Raw genomic sequence first — 14429 nt, forward strand, 5'->3', positions numbered from 1 at the left:
GAGGTGGGCGGCTGCTGCTCACCCCCTGCCCTTTCGGGGGGCGGCAGGCCGGGCCTGGTGCTCTCCCCCAGGACAAGGATGGGCAGCTGCGGGGATGCGGCCGGAGGGCACCCGTGCAGCCCTGACGCGGCGTGCACGGCCCTCACGGGGCTGCTCTTTGAATACGGGGCCTGAAGCAGAGCTCGGGGCCGTTATGTGGGTGCACAGCGCCTGGGGCAAAGCGCGGCCCTCCTGCGGCACGAACAGCGCCGAGCGGAGAGCGGGGATCGAACCCGCGGCCCTCAGGCACCGGGAGCGGGGATCGAACCCGCGGCCCTCGGGGCCGGCCACGCCCACGCGGTGACCACACCCACCTTAGCCACGCCCCCTCCGCGCGATCCCCAGAGGGCGGGGGGCGCTGCCGCGGGGCAGGCCGGGAGCGGGGGGGGGATGGCCGCCATGTCGCGTTGGGGTTGATCGGTGGTGGTGACTGACCCGGGGCGGGTGGAGCCTCGGTAAGGGTTTAGGGAATAAACGCTTGCTGAGGAGCTCGTCGTTGTGCTGTGGTTAATTAGCTGTGGGCAGGCGGCGCGGAGGGGCAGGCAGTAATTAAGTTGCTCATGGGGATTGCGGTGGGTTAAGGCAGCCGGTGGCGCTCGGCGGCTGCCTGCACCCTGCTGCGGGCTGTGCGCGGCTTCCCCGCCGGGGCCGGAGCCTCACAGGCGCCCGGGTTGGCCACAGTCAGCACGGGGACGCTTAAATGTTGAGCGCAGAGAGCTCCCGGTCACCGCCCGGCAGCTCTGGCCCAAGCCGCTGCCCTCGGTGCCAGCAGGGCGGAATTCTGCTGGGGGCTCATACCTGAGGCTGGGAAGGAGCGGAGCCTCATTTCACCTCTTGCTGCTCTGTTCCAGGTGCCCAGCTGGGGTTAGCTGCCGTGACAGCTGCTGACACCGCAGGGTGTGCGAGCAGGAGCCCTGCTCTGCTTCCCCAGGGAGCCCTCGCCCAGCTGCTGAGCCCCCAGTGCCGCCGCCGGCTTCTTCCCAAAGGGCAGCCCCCCTGCGGCCACCCAGCCCCGCCGAGCTTTTCACCCCAACGGGCCTGTGGTGGCTGCAGGGCTTGGGAAGCGCCCCTGCTTCCCGCCATGGCCCTGTGCTGCACGCTGAGCCTGATGTGTCGGCGCCTTTGCCAGCTGCTGAGCACGCAGTGCGCGCTCCTGAGCAGCCTGCCCGGGCGGGACTGCGGCCTGCTGGCGGAGAAGAGAGCAGAAAAGTGGAAAAAGAGAAAGGCTGGAGAGGGCTGCAGCCTGCCAGGCTCCTCCTGGGAAGAGAGGTACGGGTAGTCCGTTTGATGCACAGTTCTGAAGAGTAGCTGGCGCTGGGGAAATCACAGTCCAAAAGCAGCTCCAAAAAATCCCAGTAAGGAATAACAACAGCTTACCCAGCTGTGGGGTGAGTTTTCATGAGCTCAGTGAGCGAGAAGTTGTTGGATACTTAAAATAGTTTGGGTTATATCTATTTCACCCCATATTCTCTGATTTTCTTGAAAAGGCAGCTTTGACGTGTTTTGGTCTTGCTTGACTTGCTTTAGATACAAGTAGTGATGAATTCCAAGGCTTATCTCTGAACTGCCACTGGAGGGGCTGTAATTCCCTTTCTGCTGCGTGTAAACTGCATTTCACCATGGTGTATTTAATCTAGCACAGCACTAGATATAACAGTAGCTGGAAATGTGAGCAGGCAGATGATGCGGGATGGATGCATCAAATGATGAGAAAAGTGTCTTGCCCTTCTAGGGGAAACCTCCAGGGAGACAGAGCTGTTCCTGGCCCCGTCCTCTGAAGGGGACTCAGGAAGACACCAGGGTTACTCAGGACACGCAGGCATTACTGGCCAGCCTTCTGCCCCAGGCTCAGCGTGTCCTGTGGCTGTGGCTCCTGGTTCCTTCCAGCAACGAGTGTTCTGCTCAGGGAGTTTGGTTGGTCACAGCCGGCTCTGGTGCAGAGCCCGTACCAGAACGCTTGTGCCCGTGTCCAGCAGGCACACTATGCCATAAGGAACGTCTCGTAGCACACAGACATGAGCCTGGTTGTATCAGGAGGTGAGTAGCTCTGGGCACTAGCGCTGGGTTGTGCTTTCCAGGTTAGCAGACGCAGCAACTCCACTGTGGAGACTTCCCTACCAGGAGCAGCTGCAGGTAAGATGTGCTCACGTGGACTTTTCTCTGTTGTGTTGCCCCAGCTGTCCCTTCCATCCCCCTTGAGCCCCTAAGATCTATCCCTTAGTGCTACAGCCTGTTCCAACCCTACTTACTGCTGCTTTCCTTCTTGAGTTATTCTGAAGGACAAAAGGTACTCCGTGGTTCTCCGTGGGTGGTGTATGTGATAACAAGCAGCACAGGGGGTGTGTACTCACACAGTGATGCTGTCCAGTGTAGGACAGCGGGGTAACTGGGGCTTCAGGGCCTCTGATGGTTCCTTTGGACCAAGAACTTTAGACCTGTGCTTGGTGACCATGGACACAGCTCTTCCTCTTTTTCTTCATTGCTCCAAGCAACTGCAGTGTACAGCATGAGAAGAAAGCATGAAGAGAAAGGCAGAGTTCCTCTAGGGCTGTGTCTCAGTTACAGTATTCATTCCTGCCTCGCGTTGGCTGGGTGATGAACAGCTGCCCACTGCTGTGTGGTCCTGTGAGAGTGTTTCTGGCTTAGGACTCCTCTGCAGGTCAAGTACGAAAACCAGAGGAAGGTTTTACAGACACTGACGTCGCGTCTGCAGGAGCTGGGTGTGGATGTGCAGAAGCCTGGTGAACTCTGCTGTCCTCTCCGTCCTGTAGTCCCCTCAGTGAGTATCTTGTGGGAATCCCGTCAGCTCTGAACCCCCAGCAGTCCCTCATTTGGCTCCCAAAGGCTCTTGATGGGGATTAGTTGGTTCTAGAGAATGTCCCTAGGGCAGGCCCTGTGGCCCTTGCTAGCTTCTGCTTTGCAGTCTGTGACTGCCAGAGAGTGAAACAAACCCGGTGGTTAGGAACCCTTTTTCATGTCCTAGCCCTCCCTGATAAACCTTTCATTGTCAGAGAACATTTTCTTCTTCACCAAGGTAAAGTTTTGGGATCTCACGCACATACTGGGTTAATGCGCCTTCCACATTTGTGTTTATCTTCCTGTGTTACCAACAGAGCATCCAGACTGGGTTTTGGCTTTCCTCCATTACTTTTTTTTCCTGTAATACCAGGCTTTATTTTTTCTTTTCTCCCTTAGCCCATCACTAATGGCTACCGAAACAAATCTACTTTCTCTGTGAACCAAGGACCAGATGGAAACCCCAAGACTGTGGGATTGTACGTGGGAACTGGCAGAGGTCAGTGCAGGACAAGGAGCTGGCTGGAGAACCATTGCAGTGTGCTGGGTCCGTGAGCAGTGCTCTGCTGGAACAGCTCCCACCTGAGGTGTGCAGCAAAGTGCCTGAATCCCATGGGATGCCAGCAGGAACACCGTTAAGTCTGGACCAGCGATTTTAAAGCCTCAGTTCATTAGCTTTTTAATAAATGCCAGTTTGTAATTTACTAAATACAGCAGTAAACAAAACAGCTGTGGTAGCAGCCCCTTGGAGATTTATCTTCTTTTTAATTATGCCGTTCCTACATTTTCAGCATGCTCCAGAAGCCTGTGCTGACCAGGGAGAGAGTGGGTGTTCGTGCGCTTCTATAGGCAGCAGAGCAATGCACGAGCACTTGGGAACGCGTGAGGCAGTTTGGGTTTGTGCAGCGCATGCGTTAGCTGCGTGCTCCTTGCAAGCTGTTCAGTGCTGAGCTGGTTCTCGTTGAGAATAGGTTTTTCTGCTCGGCATCCATAGCAAGAGGTACCGGGGTGCTCAGTGTGCTTTCCTCATAGAAAAAGTAATTCCAAGGATGCATTTTACCTCTGCAAGCAGAAGTTCAAGATATAAACTGAAGGGGCAAATACAGTCTTCCTGGCAACCAGCAATTGCTTCATTGCTTGAAGCTCAAACCGTAATTCTCCAGTTACAAACCCAGCTTGCTCTGTTCCTGCTCCCTTAGTTTAAGAGCAGTGCAGTGGCTCTCTTTGAGAGTTGCTAGAGGACATTTAAAAAACAAACAAAGAAACACAAACAAACAAACAAAAAAACAACTGGCTGAGCTCCTACCTCTTTGTTAAAGTTAGTGACAGTAATCATTGGCAAGGGAATTCTGACAGGTCCCACAGAATGCAGTTACCTGGAATATAACAGGGGCCAGTAGGGCACTTAAATACCTTTTTTTCGTTTTTCTTTTCATTTTTTTTTGCACAATGGGACAAGTCAGAGGAATGACTTTTCTACAGCTTATCATGTCAGATGCTACACTGGTTTACTGTACCCTGAAACAAAACAATTAAATACCTGTCTCTCTTTCCAGCAAGAAATATTGTCTGTGTGAGAGCTGACCATGTGAAGAATGTACCCCCAAAACACAAGCAGGTAGCCCAGGTATAAAAAAAAAAAAAAAGTCCTGTCTGTCTCTTGACTGGGGAATAGAAAGAGTGCCATAACTCGTATTTGGGAGAACATCATATTTGTAGTTATGCTGGGTTTTCAAGCCCGTTTTGATGTTCTGAAAGTTTTCAGGCCTGTCTCTGGCTGATGGACTGATATTTTTTAAAATTTAATGTTGGAACCTCAAAACTGTCCCCAAGGTTGAAGTTAATAGTTAAGTGCTAACTAATTCCTGCAAATCTATTGAAACACACAAAAATCACAACGTTAAATGATCAAAATATCTTATTTTTCCAGAACTTGGAAAGAGCTTTTACTTGATATTTAAATGAAATAGGAAAAACCCGATGACACTGGGGGAACAGTTGTCTGTTTGGGGTGCACAGCATCATGCTAAGATGAGGGCAGTATTACTTATTGTGCTATGGGCTCCTTCTCCCCTCCTCTCAGTGCTATGAGGAGTTCATCCGTCGCTCCCCCCTGGACTCCTGCATTCTCTTCCATGAAGGTGGACACTGGCGAGAGCTCGTGGTACGCACCACCAGCCACGGCCACACCATGGCTATTGTCACCTTCCACCCCCAGAAGCTGGGCCAGGTGAGTGTGCGGAGGAGAGGCCCCTAGAACAAGCACGTTGGGTGTCTGGTCCTGCTACTGCCTGACCAGAGATGTCAGCGAAGTGCAGCCTTTCACACAGAAGACTTCAAAGCCCTGTGGCTTTGAAGCCAGCTAATGCTGGCTCACTTCACGTGCATAAAAAGCTAACGCAAGGCAGTTTTGTATTCACAGACCCCTCGACAAATCTGATACTGAGTGAGAGAAGTCAGTGTCAGGGTCCTCCAGCTGACAGGGCATATGGCACAAAAGAAATGATTGTAGTACCTGTCTAAGATCCCTAAAACCCCAGTTCAGCCTTGCACGGGGTTATGATGGTGCCAGGCTATTGGTACACTTTTCATGGGAGCTTGCTGAGTGTATTGTTAGGGAAAAGTGCCTGATCAGATTACCCAAACATTCAGCGTTTCCTTTCTCTCTCTTGACAGGAGGCTCTGGCTACTCAGAAAGCATTGCTTAAGGAGTTCTTCACTTCTGGACCTGGAGCAGGATGTGCCTTGACTTCACTTTACTTCCAAGAGAGGTATATGTCCTGATACTCGTAAAAATTGCACTGTGGTGTGGAGGAAAGGCCATGGGGAAGACTGAAAACAAAGCTTTCTCCTTTTTCTAACCCTCTCTGATGAAATTCAGGTTGCTTCAAGAGAATGACGGATGTTTGGATGTCTCTTGCAGTCATGGTTTTAAGATAGTCACACCTTGTGTTTATCGTGAAGCATCTGAAATATTTTAATATGCTATGGTTCTACCTAAAGGGAATTTAGAACCTGGGAAACTACAGGAAAAAACTAAAGTGACTTTCCCAAGACAGTAAGTCATGTTAGTAGCAAAAGTGGGAATATATTCTAGGGCTACTGCCTTACACTAAGTCATTTTAATCCTATTCTAGGTTGTGCAAGGTACAGATTCCTTACAAAGAATTAATATTCTTTCCATCAGGTTAAAATGCGCATTTGAAATAAAAGCAAACAAGCACAGCAGGGATGTCAATGGCAGTCAGCTACCTCTTTGCAAACACTGCCTCCTAACAAGGTCTTTGTTTTATATGTTCTTCCAGCACCATGACACGCTGTTCCCATGAGCAGTCACCCTTCCAGCTCATTTATGGAGAACCACACATCTTTGAAGATTTGCTCGGCCTGAAATTTCGCATCTCTCCAGATGCCTTTTTCCAAGTGAACACGAGTGGAGCAGAAACTCTGTACCAGGCGGTCGGGGAGCTGAGTCAGGCTGACAGAGACACCGTCCTCCTTGATGTCTGCTGCGGGACCGGTGAGCAGCGGCCGTGCAAGCCAGGCTCTGACAGGGCTGGCATTTTGCATGCTGAAAACTATCCCTTCTGTATAAATGCTTGTTTTTGTGCATGGAAATACAGATTGTTTTTGCATCTCTGATTTCCAGGCACGATTGGTCTCTCTCTGGCTCGCCATGTGTCCAAGGTTATTGGTATCGAGATAGTGGAGAAGGCAATAGAGGATGCCAGGTGGAATGCAGCATTTAATGGTGAGTTCAAACTCACTGTTGCAGAAAGTTTCAAACTAACTGCTGAAAAACCTGAAGCAAAAGTGAGGGAAGGGTTCCTAACAACTCCATCCACTCAGCAAAGAGTGGTACATCATGTTAGAACTAGCGTCTGAGGCTGTTCTTAGTTCACGTGTTTGCTTTTTGCTTTACAGGAATTTCCAACTGTGAGTTTCACAGTGGAAAGGCAGAGGCTGTGTTACCACAACTGCTGTGCTCATGGGAAGATACCCGACCCCTTGTTGCTGTGGTGAACCCATCCCGAGCTGGCATCCGTAAGAATATGCCATTTATTTTAATCTTGAGAGAGTTTTGAACAAGTTGTGTGGGAACTGTTATGCTGGCTCCAAGCCCTCTGCTTAGTTTGCCTCTAGTTGCTCACGTTGTTGCTGAGAGCAGGCAGAACCAGCAGTCTCAGAAGGGGTAAGAAATCCCGCAGTCAGCAAACTTGGCCACAGTGCTGCACCGCACCAGGCTCCCTGTGCACTTGGGGAGAGTCTGGCCTTGCATAAGGCAGAAAGGCCAGCTGTCCTGCTCCTTGTATGTGCTGCGCTCCAGCCCTCTACCCACATTAGTGGCCTCTGCAGGGCTTGCACCAGTGTGTACTGGGAAGTCCCAGTCTGGACCTAGTGACCAGATGCTGTCTCACAAGTGTGCGTGGAGGGTTTTTCGTCTGCCTGACTGAGTGACAATTGTTCCTCTGCTTCCTGGCAGAATTGAGGATGAGAGAGAACTTCTCCCACTGCTCTACCCTGCCAGAATCGGCTGAGGCATTAGCAGTGTGGATCGCATCCCCAGCCTACTAAGACTTCGTGTCTGAGACAGGACATGGCAAAATGCGTAGATTCTCTTTTTCCCTGCAGTTCAGTGCAATTCTGCGATGCTTGCTCGGCAAGAGAATTCGCTGAGGTGTAGATTGTTGGGAAAATGTGATGTCTGTTGCAGATTACAGGGTTGTGCGAGCCATCCGAAACTGCAAGGCCATCCGAAGGCTGCTCTACATCTCCTGCAAGCCAGAGGGCGAAGCCACGAGGAACTTTCTCGAGTGAGCACCCTTCTGTCTTCCTTTCCACTGGTGTTGGTGGCAGATACAATTGTGTTCCCTGAGGACAAGGACAAATAACTGACCTTAGCTCAGGACAGTTTTTGTTGTGACTGAATTTCACTGAGTTAGTTCTGCAGGAGGGATCCAGGTCTAGTCAGTGCATGATCAGAGGTGGTTCATGCTTCTGTTCTACCTTGGGTATACCTGCAAGCTGCACTCACTGGTCTGAGACAGCAGATATTCCTTGGGCTTTATGAGCTAGCAGGATGCTTTTGGGCATCGTTAAGGGGTAGAAAATAATGCTGTTACAACACATCGGCGTTGTGCACAACCTCTCCCCGACAAAACAATGTGTCAGGGTGTGGGATATACTGAGTCCCCTGGGTTCACTGCTGGAAGGTGGGCCCCTAGCCAGCAAGCAAAGTCTGGTATTGGGATTAGTAGTCACCTGCTTAATTAGGTGTTAACCACCTAGTTAAGAGCTTATCTGGGCAGGCCCACTTAGAGATGATAACAGGTAACCGATGAAGGCAGGTGCAAAATTGAGGATTATTTCCTAATGGTATTAAGTGTTTTTTTAGCCTGGTTGGCTTGTGAGAATCAAAGCCTTAAGCCTGCTCACCAACCCTTCAGCTTGCCCACAGTGTTTCCAGGGCTGGTTTGTGATTCCGTATAGATGGATCTAGATCTCAGTCAGTGTCATCTGCAGATGGATGTTAGCCAAACAAAAGATACCTCCTTAATGCATTCTCTGTGCTATTGTGCTGATGATGACAGTGGGAAGGCTTCTGTTACTGGTCTAAAGGATGCCCTTCAAACACTTTGCTTTCTACAGGCTGTGCTGTCCCCCTGACCCAGGGAAGAAGCTGGTAGGAGAGCCGTTTGCCCCTGTGTTGGCCATACCTTTTGACCTGTTTCCTCATACTGTTCATTGTGAGCTGCTGCTGCTGTTCTCCCGCTGACAAGGAGGCAGGTATGCAAGCTCTGAGAGCTTGGGAAGCAACCTCCTAATGTCCTTAAGGCTGGAGTGAGTGGATGTAGTTATGATTTTAATTTATTTTTATATGACTTTCAAGAAATAAATTATTTTCTTTTTGCCTAACTATGCTGGTCTGTTTGGAAGCACTCAGATTTCTGGGGTGAAAAGGTTGTCTGTAGCATTTCATCAGCCTTCCCTCCCCTTCAAACCTTTCTGGGATGCTGATTAAATCTTCATGCTTTGCTGGGAGAATGTTGACTGTGATGGGGATGGAGGGATATTTCCTGTGTGAACTTCCAGTAGTAATACTGAATCGCTGTCAGTCACGTGGATGAGTTGGAGATATTTCTACAAAATGAAATGGCAAAAAAAGAACAGAGAATTCAGTGTCTCTTCTTCCAAAGCCACCTTCCCGTCCTTGCTAACGCTTGCTGGTACCTAAATGTGAATGGCCAAAAATTCAGTAACAAGAAGTTTTCTCATCAGGTTGCTCTGCGATAGCTAAATAAATAAATAAATAAGGTATATTTTTTATGTCATGCTATTCTCATTGGCTGGCAAGCTGTAAACCTCAATGCTGCATGAAATTCTCTCCAGGTCTGCAAAAGATGAAGCTGCTGCAAGCTGGAGGTAGGTCTTGGTCAGCAAAGTTCCTTATTTTGTGAACTCCGGAACTCCACGTTGCTTTAGGGGCTTTTTTTTTTTTTTAACCTTTATGTTCTGTTGAAGTTCCACTGAATAAAGGTGAATAAAAGGGCCAAACTCCTGAGGAAACAGGGAGAGCTGCCTGTCCTTAGGTACTCTAGCCTCGTGCATTTTTCACAGACGCTTAACTCGGGTGCTAAGAAGCCCTGAGCTTGGAAGGACGCCAGCCACCAGCAGTCAGTTCGCAGGGCCCGGGGGGCTTAAAGTACGTGGGGCTGGGACGTGGGGGGCTCACGGCAGCGGATGGGTGCTGCTCCAGGGAGGGAGGCGAGGGGGGGATTCCTGAGGGGCACAGGAAGCCTCACCCTTCTCTGAGCGTCCTGCTCGGAGTTACGGGGGGGATGCAGTTTTCCAGCGTGGTTTTGTAGGATCACACCTGGACGGATCCGTGCTAAGCCCGGCCCTGCTTTTACCCAAAGCAGAGGACGCACAGGAGGGGGAAGAGACGGCAGGCTTCGCAGCGGGGGCTGAGGCCGGGCAGGCGCTAGGACCCGGCGGTGCTGGGCGGAGGGGGCCGCGTCCTCCCGGCTGTCACCGGCGCTGCCTCCGCAGCCCCAGCCTTCATCCTCCTCCTCCTCCTCCTCCTCCTCCTCTCCCTCCATGGTCACCCGCTGCCTCCCGCCCGGGCCGGCAGCCGGAGCCAGGAGGCCTCGCTGAGGGGCCGCGTTGCCGGCGGCTCGATGGCGTCCCCGCGGACCGTCACCATCGTCGCCCTCTCGGTGGCCCTGGGGCTCTTCTTCGTCTTCATGGGGACCATCAAGCTGACCCCGCGCCTCAGCAGGGACGCCTACAACGAGATGGTGAGGGCAGCGGGCAGAAGCCTCCAGCCGCGGGGGTCGGCGCTGTGAGGTGCCTGGGGGGGCTCGGCCGGAGGGAAGAAGCTGTCGTGAAGGCGCCCGTTATCCCCCCTTGGAAGCCAGCCCCCTCTGAGGGAATAACGGGGTCCTCCTCGCTCCCACCGGCGGCAGGCAGCGAGGGATGCCGCGTCTGGCCCCCCCTCTGGTGATTCTCCTGCCCCCCCTCCCTTCGTGTTATTTACCGCTGCGGTTCTCGGGCCCGTAAGGAACAGGGATGGAAGTTTCCAGCACATTCTGTCCTCTCCCGCCGCTGCACCTGCCCGGCTGCTTTGCCTTGCTCTCAAATGGCATCTGGGTTGCGGTGCCCGCGGGGGTCTGGCGGGGGAGAACCGCCGCAAAATAATCCGGGTGCGAGAGGCGAGGAGGACAAAATGTCCAGAAAACAAAGCTCTTAAGCTTCTGCTACGTGAGCTAAAGAAAAAAGCCCTGAGATTTGAGAAGCATTGCAGAATCCTCGCTCTGTGTAGCACTTTGCATCTCCGTGCTCCCTGTCTGCTTTGCCAAGACTCAGGCCTACAGGTAGGAACGATTTCCATCTTTTATGGAAAAAAGCAGAGGCACGGCAACATCATTCTTAATACCTGATGTTGTACCGCATCCGTGGCTCATTAGGTTTTTATGCTTTTGCTGTGCTGCATACCAGGGTAGGCTGTAGCATAATGGAGACAGCGAGTGAAAGCTTGATCTTGCCACTTTATAAGTGTTATCTTGCCCCAAGCAAGCAGAGCACCTCTGTTATCTACCCCCAATGCCAAACTTAAGTGATTTTTTTCATTCAGCAGAAAGCATGCACCCTACTTTGTCTATTAAAACACTTGGAACACCAGAGTGCTCTAGGACACGCTACTAGTATGTTTCTTTATAAAGCTGTATCTTACACATTTGGCTAAAACTGCTGCTTTCAGGAGAGCTTTTATTCACTGAAGGTCTAAAGTGCATCCTTGCAATGCATATACTTGGTGTAAACATGCCATGGGGTCTTTAGTAGCAAAAATGACAATGCTCTATATTCTTTGACCACTTGTGGTCATCAGCTTTTCTTAGAAGGAAGCAGCAAAATTTACAGAGAAATGGGAAAGTTCCACGTGCCCATAATTACAGGTTTCCAGAATTACATGGGAAGTCAGTCTGCAACCTGATTAGTGCCTGTGAGAGCAGAACAACTCTGTGAGATTCGGTTTCCATTTCCCTCTCCTTGCTTAAGGAACACAAGGGCAAGAATACCTGCAGAGATAATATGCTCAAGTGTAGATGGAAATAATTTCAGACGTTCCAGTAACTAGGAGCTTTGTTAAAATATAAAAGAAAAAGGAAATACTTGGCTGAAAAAGGAAAAACACCCCCACCAAAAAACCCAAACCCACCTATACCTAATGCTTAAATGCAGGAACTTGAATGTGTGTAAGGACAGGTTTTCTTCCCTGAAACAAGGAGGCAGCTGTGTAAGGAGGCTGTCTTGCAACTTACACTGCTTCTAAATCCAGCATAAACCAGAGGGCAAGGATGTCAAATGTCTACTTGGTTTTTCTGAGGAAAGAAAGGATCATAAAGGTATGTAAGAACAGGAGTAGGGTTGGTAAATCCCAGCTTTGATATATTGTCCCATGCTATGATTGTACTGCACATCAAACCTGGGGTATTCTAAATTGTTTTGAGGTGGAAAGAGACTTCTGTTTCTACCTTCCATGCCTTGGCTTTGCAAGGACTAGGTGTGTTTTTTAATTATAAAGGGCATGCTACTCTTAGAGAGGAACTTTTTTTTATTATTATTATTTTAACAATGTGGTTCTGCATTGTTAATTTTAGAGAGGAAAAGGTATACTTGATCCTAGCTCAAAAGATGGGTGCTAGGTTGCAGAACTGTCTTCCAGCTAGGAGACAATAGCTTGTAAAGGGGGAATTGCAGGTTGGTGTTGTGTTAATATCCCTCCAACAGCAGCTTTAGGAGTACAGATTGGGTATCATGCCGGAGGGGTCTATGATGTTTGAAGTGATCTTCGTGACATATTGCATGTTTATTGGTTTCAGTGAAAGTAACCTTTGCCTTCTTGCATCATGGTATTCTATGCTATTACTGCTTGATTTCAGAAACGAGCCTACAAAAGCTACGTGCGGGCCCTTCCCATGCTGAAGAAGATGGGAGTCAGCTCCATCCTTCTCCGCAAGAGCATTGGTGCCCTAGAAGTGGCCTGTGGCATTGTCATGACACTGGTGCCTGGTCGCCCCAAAGACGTGGCCAACTTTTTGCTCCTCCTCCTTGTGCTGGCCGTGCTCTTCTTCCACCAGCTAGTGGGGGATCCACTCAAGCGTTACGCCCACGCCCTGGTCTTTGGGATCCTGCTTACCTGTCGTCTGCTGATCGCCCGCCAGCCTGAGGAGCAGCCCCCAGAAAAGAGGATCCTGTCGATAAATGGGGATGAGCAGCCACTCATCCATGAGGCGGCTCCTGAGAAAGGCAAAGTGAAGGTATCCTAGTTGAGTGCGTTTGAGGAATACGGACCCTCGAGGCAGCTCTCTCCAAAAGCACCCAGAGAATTTGGTGTTTTATTTTGTTGTTTTGTTTTTATTTAACTATTTATATTTTTTGGCTGTCTAAATAAAGTTTCCTGTGGGGTCTGAGAGACACGTGGTATGTCTACACTGTAGTCTTGCTTTTGCTGCTTCCCTGTAACGTAGGAAAACGTGAGCTAGCTTTAAACAGGACGGTTTGGAGGCAGATAGCACCTGGCTGGAGTAGCACTGGTCTCCTCAGCAGGAGCTGCAAAAACAGTGTGGGCAAAGACTTGGGCAGTTTGTCACGTTAGCTCGGCACTCTTGCAGCGGGGGGATTAGTCCCTGAGCACGAGACCCACATCCGTAAGGCAGTTTAACCCCAGCCTGGATGCACTTCTGCTGCACTGCAGCCTCTGCAACAGCTGCTGGGTAGAACATAACCAGAGTGACCTTCTGCAGCCCACCTCCTAGAGCTACCCCAGCCACAAATCTACGTTTTCTTTTGTGTAGTCAGGCGAAGAAAGGCCCCTACTGAGCATAGTACTACTTGTATTTGAGGGAGGGGTCCCTTAGCTGTTGCTGCCTCTGTGACCAGTCTGTTTTGTGGACTGGTTATGCAGGGAAAACGTGTGATACACTACTTGCATCTTCCTGGATTACAAGTTGTGCAGAGGCTCTAAAACTGGGACAAAGACCTGCTAATGCTAACTTTTTCCATTTTGCTTGAGGCAATGGTATCTCTTTACCCCTCAGCAGAGAGTAAGGATCCCTGCTGAGGGGATGGGAAGCAGAACTGCCTGAAGAATTGTTTTTAGTCTGGTAATGAACCCCCAGATTTCAAAATAGTTGTCTGCTGCTGGCAAAAAGCATCACACTACCTCTTTTCTTTCAAGAAAAAAAATAATCCTTTTTCACAACTACTGCAAATTCATGGAATCATTGGTTATTGCTAATGATGAAGGTTTGAACCTGTCCAGGTACCTCATGGTGCATCTCCCATACAGCTTCAGTGAGCTGGGGGAAGTCCTCTCACAAGAGCCTGAATCCCTGTGTTATATCTGAAATCATATGAAGTGTCACGAGAAGCGTGTTTTACCTCTGAGTTCTGTTTGTTTTTCTTGATGTTTGTCTGTTTTGAGTTTTTCCTTATTTTCTTAATTATTCATGAAAATAAACTTTTTGAAATTTGGAGAAAAATGTTGTGATAGAAACAAATTTCTTTTTTTTGAGACACATCTGAAAATATTTTTTTTCTGTGCTCAAATACTGCATCTAAAGCAGGCAGAATCACATTAGAGGAATTTCAGAGAAAGAAGAGAAAGACAAGGTGATGTAGGATGGAAGCCATCTGAACAATACCAGGCCACACAGTGATAACTCCAAGCATTTGAAAATTTTCACGAAACAGTCTCAGATAAATTTTTGCTTCAGTACAATATGGTGACGAGATAACATACTAAAACCTCAGTAAGATGTCAGTACTGTATCACTACAAAAAATGATGATAGATACTCACATGCAGTATATCCAGTTCTGATACTGTAGTTTTCTTAAGTATTCTGCTAAAATGTAGCCCCAAATATATACATTCTGCAAAATCCTCCTGGAGCCCCAAGGAGTGGCTAATTGTCCTGGACAGAGAAAACTACCAACAGGCCACCTTCGTTAGACAATCCCTAGTCTTTAGAGACTACCTCAAGGTCATCCCGAATGTATATTCAATTTGCTTTACTTCCTCAAAGGCAC

The 14429-nt window shown here is 49.6% G+C and overlaps 2 protein-coding genes across 5 annotated transcripts; both read left to right on the forward strand.

Annotated features, from left to right (window-relative positions):
- The first annotated feature begins 385 nt into the window (after positions 1 to 385).
- Positions 386 to 9800, forward strand: TRMT2B (tRNA methyltransferase 2 homolog B). 4 transcript variants are annotated; one of them, XM_080554619.1, is made up of 15 exons: positions 386 to 494; positions 891 to 1308; positions 2118 to 2172; positions 2699 to 2818; positions 3235 to 3334; positions 4392 to 4462; positions 4919 to 5065; positions 5512 to 5606; positions 6141 to 6355; positions 6485 to 6586; positions 6760 to 6879; positions 7550 to 7649; positions 8485 to 8622; positions 9226 to 9258; positions 9702 to 9800. In XM_080554619.1, exons 2-13 carry the CDS (start codon positions 1121 to 1123, stop codon positions 8609 to 8611), a joined length of 1440 nt encoding a protein of 479 aa, XP_080410745.1. In that variant the 5' UTR covers positions 386 to 494; positions 891 to 1120; the 3' UTR covers positions 8612 to 8622; positions 9226 to 9258; positions 9702 to 9800. The 4 variants fall into 4 exon arrangements, with proteins under 4 accessions (XP_080410745.1, XP_080410744.1, XP_080410747.1 ...); XM_080554618.1 differs by lacking the exons at positions 9226 to 9258; positions 9702 to 9800 and having other exon boundaries at positions 8485 to 8751; XM_080554620.1 differs by lacking the exons at positions 386 to 494; positions 9226 to 9258; positions 9702 to 9800 and adding an exon at positions 529 to 584 and having other exon boundaries at positions 8485 to 8751.
- A 197-nt stretch (positions 9801 to 9997) lies between these two features.
- Positions 9998 to 13880, forward strand: TMEM35A (transmembrane protein 35A). The gene is made up of 2 exons (XM_080554634.1): positions 9998 to 10133; positions 12279 to 13880. Exons 1-2 carry the CDS (start codon positions 10014 to 10016, stop codon positions 12663 to 12665), a joined length of 507 nt encoding a protein of 168 aa, XP_080410760.1. The 5' UTR covers positions 9998 to 10013; the 3' UTR covers positions 12666 to 13880.
- The last annotated feature ends 549 nt before the right edge of the window (positions 13881 to 14429 follow it).

The sequence above is a fragment of the Anser brachyrhynchus genome, assembly GCF_964034855.1.
Source record: "Anser brachyrhynchus genome assembly, chromosome: 13".
NCBI classification, from domain to species: Eukaryota; Metazoa; Chordata; class Aves; order Anseriformes; family Anatidae; genus Anser; species Anser brachyrhynchus.